At 39.5% G+C, this 20703-nt stretch overlaps 1 protein-coding gene across 3 annotated transcripts in view; it reads left to right on the top strand.

Annotated features, from left to right (window-relative positions):
• The window catches only part of LOC147014119 (kinesin light chain 1-like), a 75527-nt gene that overhangs the window by 33804 nt on the left and 21020 nt on the right, over positions 1–20703 (top strand). For all 3 annotated transcript variants that reach the window (XM_085851803.1, XM_085851802.1, XM_085851804.1), the window contains exons 8-12: positions 12293–12466; positions 13069–13168; positions 15128–15180; positions 19475–19530; positions 20303–20411. In XM_085851803.1, the coding sequence (XP_085707929.1) occupies positions 12293–12466; positions 13069–13168; positions 15128–15180; positions 19475–19530; positions 20303–20411 (492 nt within the window). The remainder of the gene's footprint in view (positions 1–12292; positions 12467–13068; positions 13169–15127; positions 15181–19474; positions 19531–20302; positions 20412–20703) is intronic.

Genomic DNA, 20703 nt, shown 5'->3' with positions numbered 1-20703 from the left:
ATCACACATTATGTCACACTTTTTATCACACGTTATGTCACACTTTTTATCACACGTTATGTCACACTTTTTATCACACTTTATTATGTCACAATTTTTGTTGCCACAAGTTATTATGTCACACTTTTTGTTGCCACACGTTATTATGTCACACTTTTTGTTGCCACACATTATTATGTCATACTTTTTGTTATCACTTTTTTATGTCACACTTTTTGTTATCACACGTTATTATTTCACATGTTATTATGTCACACTTTTTGTTATCACGTTATTATGTCACAATTTTTACGTCACACTTCTTGTTTTCACACATTCTGTCACAGTTTTTGTTATCATACGTTATTATGTCACACTTTTTGTTTTAACACATTATTATGTCATACTTTTTGTTATCACATGTTATTATGTCACACTTTTGTTATCACATGTTATTATGTCACACTTTTTGTTATCACACGTTATTATGTCACACTTTTTGTTATCACACGTTATGTCACACTTTTTGTTATCACACGTTATTATGTCACACTTTTTGTTATCACACGTTATGTCACACTTTTTGTTATCACACGTTATTATATCACACTTTTTGTTATCACACGTTATTATGTCACACTTTTTATGTCACACTTTTTTATGTCACTTTTTATGTCACACTTTTTATCACACGTTATTATGTCACACTTTTTATGTCACACTTTTTATCACACGTTATTATGTCATACTTTTTTATCACACGTTATTATTTCACATGTTATTATGTCACACTTTTTGTTATCACACATTATTATGTCACACTTTTTGTTATGACACGTTATTATGTCACACTTTTTATGTCACACTTTTTATCACACGTTATGTCATACTTTTTGTTATCACACGTTATTATGTCATAATTTTTGTTGTCACACGTTATTATTTCACATGTTATTATGTCACACTTTTTGTTATCACACGTTATTATTTCACATGTTATTATGTCACACTTTTTATCACACAATATTATGTCACACTTTTTGTTATCACACATTATTATGTCACACTTTTTGTTATCACACGTTATTATGTCACACTTTTTGTTGCCACAAGTTATTATGTCACACTTTTTGTTGCCACACGTTATTATGTCATACTTTTTGTTATCACACGTTATTATGTCATACTTTTTGTAATCACACATTATTATGTCACACTTTTTGTTATCACACATTATGTCACACTTTTTATCACACGTTATGTCACACTTTTTATCACACGTTATGTCACACTTTTTATCACACTTTATTATGTCACAATTTTTGTTGCCACAAGTTATTATGTCACACTTTTTGTTGCCACACGTTATTATGTCACACTTTTTGTTGCCACACATTATTATGTCATACTTTTTGTTATCACTTTTTTATGTCACACTTTTTGTTATCACACGTTATTATTTCACATGTTATTATGTCACACTTTTTGTTATCACGTTATTATGTCACAATTTTTACGTCACACTTCTTGTTTTCACACATTCTGTCACAATTTTTGTTATCATACGTTATTATGTCACACTTTTTGTTTTAACACATTATTATGTCATACTTTTTGTTATCACATGTTATTATGTCACACTTTTGTTATCACATGTTATTATGTCACACTTTTTGTTATCACACGTTATTATGTCACACTTTTTGTTATCACACGTTATGTCACACTTTTTGTTATCACACGTTATTATGTCACACTTTTTGTTATCACACGTTATGTCACACTTTTTGTTATCACACGTTATTATATCACACTTTTTGTTATCACACGTTATTATGTCACACTTTTTATGTCACACTTTTTTTATGTCACTTTTTATGTCACACTTTTTATCACACGTTATTATGTCACACTTTTTATGTCACACTTTTTATCACACGTTATTATGTCATACTTTTTTATCACACGTTATTATTTCACATGTTATTATGTCACACTTTTTGTTATCACACATTATTATGTCACACTTTTTGTTATGACACGTTATTATGTCACACTTTTTATGTCACACTTTTTATCACACGTTATGTCATACATTTTGTTATCACACGTTATTATGTCATAATTTTTGTTGTCACACGTTATTATTTCACATGTTATTATGTCACACTTTTTGTTATCACACGTTATTATTTCACATGTTATTATGTCACACTTTTTATCACACAATATTATGTCACACTTTTTGTTATCACACATTATTATGTCACACTTTTTGTTATCACACGTTATTATGTCACACTTTTTGTTATCACACGTTATTATGTCGCACTTTTTGTTATCACACGTTATTATGTCACACTTTTTGTTGCCACAAGTTATTATGTCACACTTTTTGTTGCCACACGTTATTATGTCATACTTTTTGTTATCACACGTTATTATGTCATACTTTTTGTTATCACACGTTATTATTTCACATGTTATTATGTCACACTTTTTGTTGCCACACGTTATTATGTCATACTTTTTGTTATCACACGTTATTATGTCATACTTTTTGTTATCACACATTATTATTTCACATGTTATGTCACACTTTTTGTTATCACATGTTATTATGTCACAATTTTTACGTCACACTTTTTGTTATCACACGTTATTATGTCACACTTCTTGTTTTCACACATTATTATGTCACAATTTTTGTTATCATACGTTATTATGTCACACTTTTTGTTATCACACGTTATTATGTCACACTTTTTATGTCACACTTTTTATGTCTCACTTTTTGTTATCACACGTTATTATCACACGTTATTATGTCATACTTTTTGTTATCACACGTTATTATTTCACATGTTATTATGTCACACTTTTTGTTATCACACATTATGTCACACTTTTTGTTATGACATGTTATTATGTCACACTTTTTGTTATCACACATTATTATGTCACACTTTTTGTTATCACACATTATTATGTCACACTTTTTGTTATCACACATTATTATGTCACACTTTTTGTTATCACACGTTATTATGTCACACTTTTTGTTATCACACGTTATTATGTCACACTTTTTGTTATCACACGTTATTATGTCACACTTTTTGTTATCACACGTTATTATGTCACACTTTTTGTTGCCACACGTTATTATGTCATACTTTTTGTTATCACACGTTATTATTTCACATATTATGTCACACTTTTTGTTGTCACATGTTATTATGTCACAATTTTTACGTCACACTTTTTGTTATCACACGTTATTATGTCACACTTTTTGTTATCACACGTTATTATGTCACACTTTTTGTTATCACACGTTATTATGTCGCACTTTTTGTTATCACACGTTATTATGTCACAATTTTTGTTATCATACGTTATTATGTCACACTTTTTGTTTTAACACATTATGTCATACTTTTTGTTATCACATGTTATTATGTCACACTTTTGTTATCACACGTTATTATGTCACACTTTTTGTTATCACACGTTATTATGTCACACTTTTTGTTATCACACGTTATTATGTCACACTTTTTGTTATCACACGTTATTATGTCACAATTTTTGTTGTCACGTTATTATGTCACACTTTTTGTCTCAGTGAACAGCAACTTTGGTCAACTTTTTTATGTTAGTAAATGACCATTCGTCACAATGTCTAAAAGTTCATGAACACCCTTTCAACAAGGTTCTCTTAGCGTATAATGCAAACTGTATCAAGAGAAATAATAGTGCGGTGTTGCCTTTTTGGTGTCACACTCACAGCCTTTTGTTACCTTTGCCACCGAAGGTGAAGGAGGTTATGTGTTCACCCCTTTCTGTCTGTTTGTTTGTCTGTGTGCACGATATCTCAAAAAGTTGTGGACGGATCCGGATGAAATTTTGTGGACAGTTTCGGTGTGTGACAAGGACGAACTGATTTGATGTTGGTGAAGATCCGGATCCGGATCCGACTACTAGAATTTTTAAAAGAGATTCTTCACCATTGAGAGATCGGGCCAAAAACGATAAATAGCATGATATCTCAAAAAGTTGTGGACGGATTCAGACGAAACTTGGTGGACACGTTGGGTACATCACAAGGACGAATTCATTCGATTTTGTTGAATATCTGAATCCGGTTCTGGATACAAGAATTATTTAATTTTCAAAGTGATTCTTCACCATTGAGATGGAGGGCCAAAAACAATACAGGAGTGTATCGCATGACATTTCAAAAATGTATTGGGCCCGATATGTTCTCATGGCTCAGGCATTACGTGGCAGAGGTGTGCGCTCGACCGAGTGCCCTTCGAGTTATATTCGTGCTACAATGCACATGATGTTTGAATTTAACCGTTCATATTTAACTTTTTGACCAAAGGCACACGGTGGAGATGGTATGGAAATCAAATGTGCAACAAAGGCATTTAGAGACATTGGGCCAATCACTGTTGACTGCGTCAATAATTCTTCCTTTATTTATTGTTTATTACCTCCACCACCAAAGGTGGCAGGAGGTTATGCTGTCATCCCTGTCTGTTTGTCTGTGAACAGGATATCACATAAAGTTGAAGACATATTCGGATGACATTTGGTGGACAGGTCGAGTGTGTGACAAAGAAGAATTATTCGATTTGATGTTCGATATCCAGATAGACAGAACACTACAGATAGAATTCAAATCAAAGCATGAATTAGAACATGAACCTGCAGTTTAGCAGTACTTTGGCTCTGAATTTGTCAAATTACACGGAATCTCATCCCGAGCACCCAGAGGAGTAACGTAATTAAAAAAAAATAAAAATAAATATGTCTGCCTTTCTGGCAGTCAAAAAAAATTGAAAATCATTCCAAATGGGTAACTTCGTGTTTCTGGGGACGTTATAAAGGACACAAACAACAGGCATGAAGAACTAATTTAGCGTCTTGATGAGGTGGTGTAAAAGACAGTACACATCAACGGCAGCAAACTTCTGAAAAGGCTTGTTTGTTTGTTTTCTACAGCCTTTAAAACCTTTATTTTATTTCAATTAAATTATAAAATTGAACACGAGAACACACCTTGTTTGCATTTTCAAAAACCTCCGTTTTGCAGTATTTGGACAAAATATTACACCATTTTATGCCATCTCGACCAATCAAATTTACTGCTCTCAGTGTTGGGGAATATTGAGATTCAGACAAAATTGCGACTTGTAGGAAATATAGATCATGCTCAGAAACGCAAAGCAAGAGTTGAAGAAACCCCGCCCATGTCCTGTTTTTTTTTTTTTCTCAAGAAATCCTCTCTCTGCCCTTTTCATGCTGTCATTTACGATAAAGTTATCTTCCATCTGCTTGGAAATTGGCCAACATCACAGCATTACAAAAAACGTGCAAAAATGGATCCCCTTAACTTGAGACCAATTAGCTTACTGGACTTCCAATCATCAGCAAGGTCATGTAATCCATCCTCACAGATGACATGAAATCATTCCTTTTCTCCAACAGCCTCATCTCAGATCATCAATTCGGATTCAGACCTGGTCACTCTATCTTGGACATGCCGATTCGACTCTCCAAACAATGGATCGAGACCCTCAATGTCAGACATGAGAGCAAGGCCGTCTCTCTGGACATATCACATGCTTTTGATGCAGTCTGGCATCCTGCCTTGCTCTCCATACTCTGCCTATGGAATCTCAGGCCAACTCCACTCTTGGATTTTTGACTTCCTCCACTCTCATTGCCTTTCAGACTTTCAGCCTTGATTACTCCAGTGTGGAGAGAAACCCGATACATCAACCGCCCGCCATATTCAAAAATCAATATTATTTCCAAAAATATGGATTTTTCCTGAAATTTCGAAATGGCGGCCCGCGGTCAAAAAAGGCGGGAAAATTTTCAAACTTTGGTCGATCACCTAACTTCACTCGTGGAATCGATAGGCACATAGTGCTTCATTCCAGCAACTACTTTTGCAAAAGTGGTACACCCTATTCCCCACCCTCCGCTGACCTAAAAAAGCCTGAATTCCTTCCTCAATTCCCACTGCAAACCTTGCTGTCCCCTTTCTATTTAACATACGGCCATCATTCTGGAAACACTCCCTTTGTCCTATAAATGATTCCCGCTTTTTTTTTTTTTTTTGTATACCTTGGTCGAGGCTCGTATGAGAGCTAACACACAACTCAGCAAGGAGGCATGAGACAAGAGGGGTGGGAGTGGAAGGGACAAAACATTGGGGAACAGACACATTAGGTGAACTGTGGAAGGGAGAGGGATGGGGATGGGACGGGGAACATGGCGAAGAGAAGATGGACATTACAGGGACTTTCAGGAAGGAAAGCAGGAGAATTGAAGGAAGTGGGCTTGGGTGGCTTATCGGGGGTAGAAAAGATCGAGGATTTGGATGGGGGAAGATAAGAGGTGGTGGTGAACAGCTGTTTTGAAAGCCTGGAGGGAAGAATGGGAAAGAATAGAGTGAGGAAGGTTATTCCAAAGGCGGGAAAAAAGAGGAATGAAAGAGTGAAGATGAGCAGTGATTTGTGATTTTGGTAGTTTTACCAGAAGGGGGTTGTTGGCGGACCTTGAGCGCCCTGTGGAAATGTGGTGGGGACAAATCGCAGAGAGAGCAGGGGGGGCAAGGCTGGAGAGGAGTCGGTAGAAGACAGAAAGACCACCGACCAACCTGCGGTGATTGAGTGAGAGGTCCAAAGACTCAGCTTCATTGCGGGAGATGCCGATGATCTTAAATGCCCTGGTTTCGACAGCGTGAAGCCGAGAAAGGTGGGAGGCAGGAGCACCAGCCCAGAGGGGAGAGCAGTACTCCATCAGGCTACGGACAAAAGCTTTATAAGTGGTCATGAGCTCAAGAGGGCCGAGGAAGAACTTTGCACGACGGAGGATTCCCAGTCTGCGACTGGCTTTTGAGGCGAGGTTGGAAATGTGACTTTCCCAGGAAAGATCATGGCAGATAGTGAAACCCAGAAGCTTGAAAGAAAAGACTTCTTCCAGAGGATTGTTGAGAAAGTGGATGGGGGGGTTTTGTAAACGGTCCTTTCGAAGAGACATAGTGAGAGTGTGAGATTTGTCTGGATTGAAAGACATGTTCCACGTGTTGGACCAGTTTGTGATTTTATCCAGATCTGCAGTGAGCGAAGAAGCTGCTGCTTGCCGGTCTGAGGGATGACAGATGGTACGGCAGAGGGTGGAGTCGTCGGCAAAGAGAAATAGAGGATTTTCCAGAGAGTCCGAGAGATCATTGATGAAAACCAGAAAAAGAACAGGGCCCAGAACGCTACCTTGAGGAACTCCAGCCTGTAAAGGAAGAGGGGATGAAAGAACTCCATTTAGGGCCACACGTTGACTGCGACAGGAGAGGAAGTCTGCGAGCCATGAGTGGAGATGGCCTTGAATACCATGGGAAGAGAGTTTGGTGAGTAGGGCAGGGTGCCAGACTGTGTCAAAAGCACGTGATATGTCCAGGGATACGGCTCGGATTTCCTGTCTGGCATTGAGGACCTCCATCCATTGATGGGAGAGCAGAAGCAGCATATCCAGGGTCGAGTGACCTGGTCTGAAACCAAATTGATGATTGGAAATCAAGCCATTGGAGAAGAGGAAGGATTTCATGTCTGAAGCGATGATGGATTCCATAACCTTGCTGATGATTGGGAGAAGGCTGATTGGTCTGTAGTTACAGGGATCTGTTTTTGCACCTTTTTTATACAGGGCAGTGATGTTAGCCGATTTCCAAGCAGATGGCAGATGACCTTGGGCAAATGAGAGGGTGAATAGAACAGAGAGAGGGTGAGCAAGAGCAGAAGAGCAGGCTTTGAGGACACGTGGGCTGATGCCGTCTGGACCGGTTGCAGAATCTGACTCGAGGTTTGAAAGCAAGCTCTCCACCTTGTCAGGAGAAAAGGATACAGAGTCCAGGGACAGTTGGGTGCGACTGAGTAAAGTGGGTGGAGATAGTGATGGGTTTAGGACACAAGATTTAGCTGCAAACACCGAGTTTAGACATTCAGCTTTATCACGTGTGGAATCAGCAGTGCGGCCATTTGAGGTAAGAGAGGGGATGTAGGGGGAACATACACCAGAAACAGATTTGATTAAACGCCACCAGGAGTTTGAGGAGGGAGAGAGGTTTGAGAGTTCAGACTTGAGATGAGAAAGATGTTGTTTTCTGGCTCTCCTGAGGGTAGATACACACTTGTTCTGAGCTTTGTGGAAAGAACTGAGATTGCCCTCAGTTGGGTTTGCTTTCCATGAGGCAAAGGCAAGTTGTTTCAGGACAACTGCCTCGCCACAAGCTTCAGTAATCCAAGGGCGGGAGGAAGGGTAGGACAACTGAACACGAGAGGGGATAAATCTGTGCATGAGGGAGAGTAAGTTTCTTTGAAAGAATTCCCAGGATGAGTTGATGTTTGAGAAAGTAGTGATAGGAGACCAGTCTGTAAGTTTGATGGCTGTTCGGAGACCCTGCCAGTCGGCTTGAGTGAAATGCCAGACTCGACGGCGGTGAGGTGGTTCTCTGATAACAGCCAGAGAGATGTCCACTTTCACAAGGACGTGGTCAGAAGAACCAATTGGAGCGAAATGCTTCCAAAATGTAAAACTTTCCTCCCCACACCATTCTTCCAGCCATTGGTTGAAGTCTATTGTTCTGCTCATAATTTCTATATTGTTTCCTAATCTTGGGAGGATCCCAGAAAACATGACCTCACAACCCTTTACTTTCAGCCGCTTACCCAATATCCTGCATTTATTTTTCAAAACCTCTGAGTAAACTTTCCCACCATCATTCACACCCAGATGTACCACAACCAACTTCTTCCTGCCGTGACCCGATACAATATCGTTCACCCCAGCTCCTTCAAAACTACACAGAACTCTGTGTCTACAATCCTTCCTGCAGAATGAAGAATCAACATATTTAATAACCTCATCACCCACGAAAACGTCTTCCATACCTCATTTCCACCAATTTATATTGCTGCACCTCCGCCACCGCCCACCCCCGCTGCACCGTCACCACCGCCCGCCCCCATTGCACCGTCACCACTTCCAATATCCTCAGCAACTTCACTCCATAACCATAACCAACTATTATCTACAGATTTCTCACATTCTGCTACTTGCTGCAAATTAATTATTGATGCGTTCCTTCAACCCGGTAATAACCTTCCTCAAGTGGATGATTTCCTCACACTTCCTACAACAATAAGAACCCTCTGCTTCCCCCATTGTTGACGTGACCCACATTGAGAAACTGTTACATTTTACGTCCTCCTCATCCTTTCTCCTTCGGTTTCTATTTATAACCTTCTTCACCCCTGTACTCCCAAGGCTCCAACTGACAGGCTAAACTTATCACGAGGCCTCGCCCTGCTTCTTTCAATAAACTAACTCAACTACCCGCTAAAACTGTTATGAACACAACACGAAAAGGATAAGTACAGTTCCACAGACCCTGACACAAATGTCGATAACAAAATACGCAAAATGCTTTAGGACTGGAAACTTAGCTTTGGAGGGCCTGGAAGGAGAGCTCGCCACCCAGTCGTCCTCGTGCGCCGATCCCTGAACCGGAAGTCCGGAAGTGACGTTAAGTTTCCTAATAATCAATAAAGTTATGGATAATGGCAATGTATGTTTTATAATCGGGTGCATGTGTATAGATGAAGAGGGTATATATTTAATAATGGCAGTGGGCCATAATAGTAGCATGTTCAGTTATCGATGGTATTTTTTTGTTGTTCAGAAGGAGTGCGTGAGGCAAGACTATGTGCTTTTCCGAGGGCCGTTCTAGTTCTGTAAAGAGTTAGATCTTGAAATAGCCTCAGTGACTGTTGTTTGTTTTGCATTTGAAGTTCCAGTTGTGTGGCTGCCGATAAGGAACTGTCTGGAAAAAAAATACCAACAAAGACTCGGCTGTGGGAGCAATCTGAAAACAGAGTGGGGGTGAAAAAGTTTGAGTCAACTTAAATCAATGCCAAGCTTTCTTCGATCACAATTTCAAACAGGAATTTGTCATAATATTGAAAATAAGTATCCATATTCTTAAATTTATTCTTGTTATTATTGAATGATATTTTGTCTTAACAGAATAAATGAAGGGTGAATACATTTCAGGGAAAGATAAAAATTTCTGTGAGCAGTCCAACTATGCTCTGGAGTGCATTGCAACACTGTTGGGAAAAAGATCGACTCAAACATAATCCATTTCCTAATTAAATCAATTCCAAAATTGAGTTGAGGCAGTTCTCAAGGCCAAAGAGGATCACACTGATTATTGATGATATGTAAAGACAGATTCGATTTTTCCAATTATAATAAGTGTTTTTGTATCCTTAAGAGTTCATGGAAATCCCTCGAAAGTGCTTTTGGTTTCAGATTTCATTTATTTATTTTGTTATCACATCTCAATTAATAAATTTCCAACTGGATTCATACTTTTGCACCTGACGGTATATTGACATAAACAGCTTGGATAAATGTAACAACTGTATTGAAGTCAAGGTGGACTACATTGAAAAATAAAAATTTGAGAGATTTCAAACTATTATGAGTGTCTATACCTTTTTGAACATGCCGAGTAGGTATCTAACCAGGATTTTTTTTAAAATAAATAAATCTTAACAAGACTGACCATGTTTGTGTTTGGAGGCAGCCATCTTGGTTTCAAACGAGAGTGAAGGAAATAGAATATTATTCATTGGTTGTTGACATAAAGTCAAGGCACACAGTGCAAGAAAGGGCATGACGAGAACATTTAGTTTCATCCTCGACTTTTATCGTATTTGAAGCTCCAGCCAAGAAATTTTGATCCATCATTTTTGGAATGAAACTCATTGATCTCAGCTGCAGCATATTCTCATGCCTACTGTGGTGGAAATGAACTCGATTTCCACTCAGGTTCAGCATACAAAGAAGAATTTTTAATACACTAGTGCATGCCCGTAGGTGCAAACAAAACAAAACAAACAAAAAAAAAACTTTCAAACCGCATGCCAGAAACAACTACACAGGCCGTTCCTTCGCTCTCACGTGCCCGTACGTGCGTGGCTGTACATGCAAAAAAAAAAAAACTTTCAAACTGCATGCCAGAAACTACACAGGCCGTTCCTTCGCTCTCACGTGCCCGTACGTGCGTGGCTGTACATGCAAAAAAAACAAACTTTCAAACCGCGTGCCAGAAACAACAACCACACAGGCCGTTCCTTCGCTCTCGTAAACGACGACTGAATTGGGCCATTGTGTTTATCTATAAATGCGCATAAGAAATCGAGAAATTATTAGAATACAGTAAGTCATCATTATGCGGAAGTAGTGCGTGCCCATATGGAATATTCACATGCAATCCACAAATTATCGCTTGCATTGATTTTGCCTTTTATCGCAAGGAAAAGCACAAAGACAAGAGGAAAGGGGAGAAAAAAAAAAAACGTGCAAAAAATAATTTACTTCCTGCTTCGGAGCATACCAGCACTCTGACGTTACCGAAATTTATGCACCGTCTAATATGAAAACGATCATAACTTGGGGCATTGTGTTTATAAACGCGCATAAATCGAGAAATTATTAGAATACACGAAGTCATCATTATCCGGAAGCCCGTACGTTGTAACCCATAATGGGGAACGCGGCTGCCCATAAAAAAAAAATAATAAAATAAAAAAATGCCTCCACACAAGTTACCCCAAGTGTGCAAGGCGAAAAGTGCGGTTAAGCAATCAGTTGTGTATGTATGCTCGTATGTACATACGTATGTGTCTGCATTTTGTTTAGTGTACATCGAGTACAGCTTTTACAATGCCTCTACACAAAAGCCATGCATTATATTCATTAAATTGGTTAATGAAATAAATATCTAAAGTTATGTTTAATCATGCACTAATTGATACACTTAAGTCTTCCTGTAACTTGTGCAACATTTCCAGGTTGTTCCATAGTTTTAATCAAAATGACAAATCAATATCACAAATCGATATCAACAGAAGGCAGATGAATGTTTTACAGAAAGAAAATGTAACAGAACACATGGATAATCATGTTTACAATGGAATCCTTTATAATTATAATTAGTGTGAATGAATGTCTTTATTCGTTCACACCAATTACAAATGCTTCGAGAGGAAATCAACTTCGACACTACAAATCTGCTTATTATTGGCAAGCTCCTTCTCAACCTTATTTCTTGTTCATTGTTCTTTGTAGTTTCTTCCTCATCTGCCATTTCCTGGTTAATCTTTCATAATCTTAAAACTCAATTCCTGATGTTCATTCCTTCCTCATCAATCTGGTATGTCTCCTCCAGGCTCTGGGAAGGGATCATCCAGATGTGGCTAAACAGCTGAACAACCTGGCCTTGCTCTGCCAGAACCAAGGAAAGTATGAGGAAGTGGAGAAGTATTACCAACGTGCACTTCATATCTATCAAGCCAGACTGGGTCCTGATGACCCAAACGTTGCCAAAACTAAAAACAATCTGGTAACTTCATATTAAACATGGCTGTTTAGTGTTTCTGTAATTTTGACATTGAGCATGACAGTTTCTGCCTAGTTACCCCAAGTGCGCAAAGCGAAAAGTGCGGTTAAGCAATCAGTCGTGTACGTATGCTCGTATGTACATACGTGTGTGCCTGCATTTTGTTGAGTGTACATCGAAAACCGTTCAACAGAGGACATTGAAACTTTACCACATGTTACACGACCAATTGATATCACACATATTGAGTGTACACTGAAAACTGTTCAACGGAGGAAAATGAAACTTTACCACATGTTACACGACCAATTGATATCACACATATTGAGTGTACACTGAAAACCGTTCAACGGAGGAAAATGAAACTTTACCACATGTTACACGACCATTTGATATCGCACATATTAAGTGCACATAGAAAACTGAACAACGGAGGCAGTAATAAGTAATTTACTTTTATGAGACAAAGATTAAGTTACCAAACGAGTTTCAACCTCCAATCTTGCATCATGACCATTTTAATATGCAAAGATTTTGAAAGTAAACATTATCTTCCGTGACCTAATGTGACCTAGCATTACCCTAAAAGGCATTGTGCTTTACAGGCATCATGCTATCTCAAGCAAGGAAAACACAAGTCTGCAGAAGTCTTATACAAGGACATTCTAACTTTGGCTCATGAAAGGGAGTTTGGTGCCATAACAGGTGAGTCATCTCTATTTATTCTGATTTCATCACTTTTTTTTCTCTCTGATATACTCTCCACCATAAAGGACCGAACATGTATAATTAATAATGTAATTGCTGAAAGACTGTTCCAGGGTTCATTCCAAGTGCCTTTTTGGCACGAGGGATCTGGAGAACACACTGGTTGAAAATTTCCATGTAACATAAATACCTCATGCAGTACTGCAATCGGTCATCACGTGCAACTCATAGCACCCTTATGTTTTTAGAGGTGACACGAGGGATTCTGAGAAAATTTGAAACAGACTTTCTGAGACACCAGTGTGTAAATAATCCAAAAAAAAAACATACCAATTACATTCTTTAACAATCCAATAATACAATGCCATTTCCGTCAGAAAATGAGGGGCACTAAATCATTGGACACCTTGAAGCAGGGTCTTCCATTACCCATGTTGCAAAGATGTTTAATGTGAGGAGAGAAACTGTTTATGACCTTAGAAGATGTCATGAAGCCACTGGGTCAATGAGATATGCCAAGAAATGCACGTCCCAGGATAACGAGTCCCGCTCAGGAGCGACACATCCGCAAGATCCATCAAAATGCTCAGAGAAATAGTTTTCAAAACGCCCAGAGTACTGTAAACACAAACCCTTAACCTCGATGCAGTGATTTGCTGCTGGAGATGGACATTCTTGGTGTGGAGATTGTTACTTGATCCTCATTGAATGCCAATGTGAAAACATTTGCCACAACGCGGCAATATGTGATGACGTCACAATGAAATGGACATGCAATTATTCAACACTTATCTCCATCAGATGTTTGCACCTCTTCTGTGTCCCATGATGTCACATACTGTTAGTAAATCACATCAACAACAATCACGTGTTCGGTCTTTATGGCAGAGAGGATATAAATTATTCTAATTTTGTTTTAATTTGTTTACCTTATATTTTATAATGACCGTTGTATTCTGTTTTGATCAGCAGTCAGTAATGGTGAATGTATTATTCTTTTATAGTTGTTGGTGACCACAGACTTGCCTTGTGGATTTTGGTGGCACTTTCTTTTGGCTAAATTATGAAAGATACAACAAATGGTTCTTTTTTTAACCACACTGTTTCATTGTCTTCAATGAGAATGGTGTTTACCTCTGCCACCAAAGGTGGACAGAGGTTATGTATGTACCCCTGTTTGTCTGTCTGTCAGCAGGATATCTCAAAACGTTGTGGATGGATTCAGACGAAACTTGGTGGACAGGTTGGGTGTATGACAAGGAGGAATTGATTCGATTTTGCTGAAGATCCAGATCTGGAACCGGCATATCCAAGAATGTTTTAAAGTGATTCTTCACCATTGAGAGATACGACCAAAAAACGATATATAGTATGATATCTCAAATAGTTGTGGACGAGTTATGACAAAACTAGGTGGATGAGTTGGTCGATGACAAAAACAAGCTGATTAGATTTTGGTTCAGGTCCGAATCCAGATCCAGCCTATCAGTGGGAAACAAAATGTAAACTGTTCAGCCTGGTGGAGGTATGCACTCTCCCGAGGGCCGTTCCAGTTTTAAACTAAAAGGGCACTCAGTAGAGCGCATACCTACGCCACGCAATGCCTGATCCAGGATAACATATCGCGTCCAATACATTTTTGAAATATCATGCTATATATCATATCTCATCTCTGAATGGTGAAGAATCACTTTAAAATTAAATAATTCTCGTTTCCGGATCGGGATTGGGATCTTCACCAAAATCGAAGCGATTATTCCTTGTCACACACCAAACAAATCCACCAAGTTTCATCCGAATCCGTCCGCAACTTTTTCAGATATCCTGCACACAAACAAACAGACAGACAGACAGACAGAAAGGGGTAAAAACAGAACCTCCTTCACCTTCGGTGGTGGAGGTAAACATATGCCCGTTGACTTTTCCAAAAAAGACATTATCTTTCCTTCTTTCTAGGAGAGAATAAACCAATATGGATGCTTGCTGAGGAGAGAGAAGAGCAAGGAAAGGTACAGCGGATCGGTGCAATACAGGAGATGAATCGTGCACTCTTTGATAAAAGCATCAAACTTCGGACACATAATCGGTCGGCCATTACAAATAAAATTAGATAGTGTCATCCCAGTTTTACCGAAGATGGCTATGGTGGCCATCTTTCAAAATGGCTACTGCCTAACATGAAAATAGCATATAACTCAGCAACCAAGAGGCTGAGGATCCTAACTCTGGTGTCTATACATGGGTTTTTGGGGTCATGGAATTCAAAGAAAGCAATGCCAAGTATCTGTAGCCACTTATTTTACCACTTTTTAAAGATAAATACCCTTTTATAGGTAACGGAGACAAGTTTGAAGGTCTTTATATTGCTTTTTTTAACATTTATATGATGCCATAAATTTAAGTACTAAATTACTACACAGCTAAAATACAATAACATCAGTCAAAACAATGCCAAGTGTAGATAACTAAGAGTTTTAATTAAGACTTGTAATTGTACATACCGAAGTGCCATGAGTCAGATAAGCTCACAGTCAAACATGACATGAACTAACTGGAGGGGGAGCACTCGGGAGAGTGCAAAACCTCTGCCACCAATACTGCTGGGTCACTCAAGTGAGCCTTATATCTTATTCATTAAATATGATGTCAGCAGTGCTGACAGTTATAGTTATTTTCTCCATTTTTTTTTGGGGGGGGGGTTGTAAATCACTTAAAACATGTAGAAATGCAAAAAGAAGAAATCTAAATTTTGTTGAAAAAAAAGTTGCAAAAATTTTTTTTTTCTCTAAAAAAAAATTTTGGGGGGTTGGAAATCACTTAAAATATGTAAAAATGCAAAAAAAAATTTTCTCTTAATTTTTTTTGGGGGGTGGGTTGGAAATCACTTAAAACATGTAGAAATGCAAAAAAACATTTTTTTGGGAGGTTGGAAATCACTTAAAACTTCTAGGAGTGCAAAAAAAAACATTTTTTTTTCTCCAACAAATCTTTTTTTGGGGGGAGGGGTTGGAAATCACTTAAAACATGTAGAAATGCAAAAAAAAAAACATTTTTTTGGGAGGTTAGAAATCACTTAAAACATGTAGAAATGCAAAAAAACCCATTTTTTTTTCTCCAAGAAATCTTTTTTTTGGGGGGAGGGGGGGTTGGAAATCACTTAAAACATGTAGAAATGCAAAAAAAAAACATTTTTTTGGGAGGTTAGAAATCACTTAAAACATGTAGAAATGCAAAAAAAACATTTTTTTTTTCTCCAAGAAATCTTTTTTTGGGGGGGAGGGGGGGTTGGAAATCACTTAAAACATGTAGAAATGCAAAAAAAAAATTCTCCAACAATTTTTTTTGGGGGGGGACCAAGCCCAAAATTTAATGGCATGATCCTTGGACCATACCTAACCCCCCCCCACCAAGTTTCGTTGAAATCCGTCGAGGAGTTTTTCCGTAATACTGTTCACAAACAAACAAACAAACAAGCAAACAAACAGGAAAGGGGTGAAAACAGTAACCTCCATCCATCTTCGAAGATGGCGGAGGTTAATAATGACAAGAACCACCACATTCACACAAAGCTGTGCATGGCAGAGTTGCCTGTGTGCATTTGCAGTTTGTTCGACAGCCTTCGGTGTACAACGGCCTCTTTTATAAGCTTCAGTTGAGATTTCAAGCACATGGTCATATGACACAAAAAAGGTCAAGATCAAACAACTTATGAACTGGTCCTCGTTTCCGTGTTTTGCTGTGCAGGACACCTAATACGTACACTGGAAGAGGGGGCTGACAACCTTTATCGTGTCCTATTACTTGAACTTGTTTGCCACTGTGAGCCAGACTGTTCAAGACTACCAGCTGACAAATGCTCATCAAAGCTGGAGTCTGAGTTACAAGTGTCTGTTCAGAAATATTTGGCCCGCACAGCAGCATGGCCATAAGAGTCCTCAAAGACTGTGGGACAGATTCTGCTTGACAGTTTTCAGAAAGAGTTTCGTCAAATTGAGCTGATGCCTTCCATCAATTTATTTGCGTGCAATCTTTGCAGCTCGGGCAAACACGAAAGCATCGTCCTCCGCATCACTTTCAAAAGCTTTCCGTAGGGCATTTCCAACATCCTCATTGCATACCAAGAGAACCTCGTGACCCTCCTTGAAGGCCTTTAGCTCAGGAAAAGAAGCTACGATACGCTCTTTTAGTCTTGTAGAATGTACAGATGATGATGCCATGCCAAGTTGTGCAAGCCGTTCTCTATACAGGTGAACGAGGTCCGAAAGCTTGAACATAGGGGCAGTGTTTTTGCTCTTCACTGTCCACAAGGGTGTCTTCTCGGAAAGCAATAAGCTCTACAAATGCTCGTGCATGATGGCCTTGTATCGTTTGACCTTCATCGTCTCCATCTTCCTGGAAAGTTTCGGCTTTTCTTGTCGCATTGTAAAGGCCAACCAAGCAATTGGTGTGATATTTTCCTTCACTTGCAACAAGGTCACCTGATGACGCGTTTGCTAAGAGTTTCACATGTCGGAGTTTGGTTGTACACCTCTTGACTCTTTCTCCCAACTGTTTAGTCATTGCGTCATGCAATGGTTCGGATTGACTTTCAGGTTTTTCACAGAATAAACACGCAGGACTTTCTGCGGTGCTCCGTCAGGATGTCGTCCACTGCTTGCTTGCTTTTCGCAGCGCTTCATACTTGACCCCTCATCCAAACATTTCCTTTTGACAGCTCGTTCGAGCCTCGTTTCGCTGTACCTGAGTTTACATATCGAGTGAAATTTTCCGTGTTCTGCCGCAATGTTGCTTCCACACCACTACCGTTGTCAGACCTTGTGAGGAAAACGGTGTTGATCAAGCGACCAGAAGAGTGGAGGCAATTAGATCATCAGCAAGGCTTGTGTAACCTGCCCCAATGTTGGTGTGCTTTAAATTGGCCGGGCAACAGAGCTTTTCATCGGTGTTCTCCTGACAAATGAAACATTTCAACCCATCAGCTTGTATGATGACAGGAGCAGGTATTAATTCAACAGCCAAGCAGGATTTGAACTCAGGACCATAGGATCCCAAACCCACCACTCTTGCCATTAAATCAACACCAGGCATATTAACAAGGACAAACTCGATAAAAAGACAACAGGAACGTAGACTTGACTGGGAATCGAACCTAATCTAGGAATGAGGTTGGTCACTAAGCAAAGCAGCATCCAGCAGCAAGGCCATGCCCGAGCACAAGGGAGCCTGCGAGGTTATGGGGATGAGGTTACACTCTCACCGACTCACCATCCGCATTTTAACGTCAGAATTCTACGAAGCAGGGGTAAAGTACATATGCCACACCCGATCAGTACACTCACGACAATACACACAACAAAGTAAACATGAGATGTGACACTGTCTCATCTCCGTGACCGAAAATGATGGACTAAAAAAGGCGGCCCTTGTCTAGTCGGCAACCATGTGTTGATTCCAACATTCTCCGTCAGTTGGCAGCAGCTAACAGATAAACTATAAGTGTGGGAAACCACGAAGCAGGCAGGTCCAGACCACACAAAATGTCATGCAGGACCTCGGTACTGGTAATATTATATTTTCATAAATGTAAAAAATACAATATAAAGACCTCCAAACTTTTCATAACATATCCATCCATACATTGGAACCATAGTCTATACAGAGTGTCGGTGCTGCCGAAGCAGTTTCCTTGGCTGTTGGGCGCAATCCTGGACGGGTCGCCACCCTGACACAGGATATTCGAATGACTCGATCATCCCCAGCAAGCTGGGACTCATTTTGCCAACCTTGGAAGGATGGCAGGCTGAGTCAACCCCCTGGTGAAGTAATTCAGCGGGAAACGAGGCTTGAACTTAGGACCCTTGGATCCCAAGCTGCCACCCAAACGAACCACTGAGCCAACACCAGGCTACATAACATATAAAAGGGTATTTATACCTTTAAAAAGTGGTACAATAAGTGGCTATACATACTCAACATTGCCTTCTTTGAATTCCATGACCCCAAAAACGTATACAGTATATAGACACCAGAATTAGGATCCTAGGCCTCTTGGTTGCTGAGTTATATGCTATTTTTGTGTTCGGCGGTGGCCATTTTGAAAGATGGCCGCCATGGCCACCATCTTCGGTAAAACCTGGGATGGCACTCTATCTAATTTTATTTGTGATGGCCGACTGATTGTGTGTACCAAGTTTGATGCTTTTATCAAAAAGTGTACGATTCGTCCCATTATCCGCCGGTCTATAAGAGCGGTGGTTCACTGAATGTCTCATTTCATTCCCGAAAATGCGTGTTCTTCCACAGAGCCACGGCTGGAGCCGGATTCAGACAGGGGCTTACAACAAATGCATCTTCAACAGGTAATAAAACAAAGACGTTGGGCTTGTGTGAGCTCATCTGATCTTTTCTGATGTCTTGATATTCATTCTCAGTGATCTCAACGAGATGCTCAAATCACATACGATGGAATGTTGGGTTTCTGTGAAATGTCCTGCTCGTCCGCATTGGCAGTCAAAACAGGCAATGGATTTCATCAACGATAAATAAATATACAAATAAAAAAGTATATTTACCGCCATGGAAAAAGAGGTGACGATGTTTCAATTGTTCACACGTTGTCAAAGCAACGCAGCACATGGCTGTGAGTTAGCATCGGTTATTGCAGGGGCATGGAAGTGCTGCTGATGCACATTGTCCCTTGTAGTGCCGGGCAGGAATTTGTGATTTGCTCATGGCGCCGGCGATAGCTCGCCTCGCCAACTCTTCCCGAAGGACACTATTGGATCTTTAACATTCACAAACTAATTCTGGCAGACGGTATGCCCGTTTAAAGTCTTTCCAAGGGACAAGACACATCTTGATGAATTGTCCTGCATGCGAAAAACACCAAGGTGACAGTGTACACCTGGGCAGAGATTCAAACCCAGGTCTTTACTCATTTCAAGACCTCATGTTTTGACATTTTGTATACAATAGTAGCGAATGGCTCAAAAGATCTCCATCGATGATTTTTTTTCTTTCTTTCTCATCTCCATTGGTGTTGGATAATTGTTTACTCAATGACGAAGCATGAATAGCACATTGAAATACCTCTAAAAATATACTTTTTTCCTTTTCATGAATCCTTCCCAGTGCAACCTTGACTACAACCTTGCGGAACTTGGGAGCACTATATCGCCGTCAAGGAAAACTCGAGGCCGCCGAGCTGCTTGATGAGTGTGCCATGTGGGCACGCAAACAGGTGCATCGCCTAACCGAAAACGTTTGAAACGACAACTCTGCTCCGTTACATTCTAGTCATCCAGTGCACAACGAAAAATCACATTACGACTACTCCACACCTCAATGTATTACTCTATCTCCCACAATTACAATTCCTACCTTTCATCATCAAGTGACATGTCTTACTCATCAATTTGCAGCATGATTCCAATTCCAGACGAAGCTGTGGGAACACTGGAGATTTCTTTCTGGATTCATTGTGCTGCCTCGATTGGCTGTTTCTAATGAAGTATCAATCTGTCACTCTCACC

The sequence above is a fragment of the Eptatretus burgeri genome, chromosome 13 (assembly GCF_056783735.1).
Source record: "Eptatretus burgeri isolate ZD-2024b chromosome 13, Ebu_testis_v1, whole genome shotgun sequence".
Classification (NCBI taxonomy): Eukaryota; Metazoa; Chordata; class Myxini; order Myxiniformes; family Myxinidae; genus Eptatretus; species Eptatretus burgeri.
Note: the sequence above shows the minus strand (reverse complement) of the source record. Positions and strands in the feature narration are given on the sequence as shown.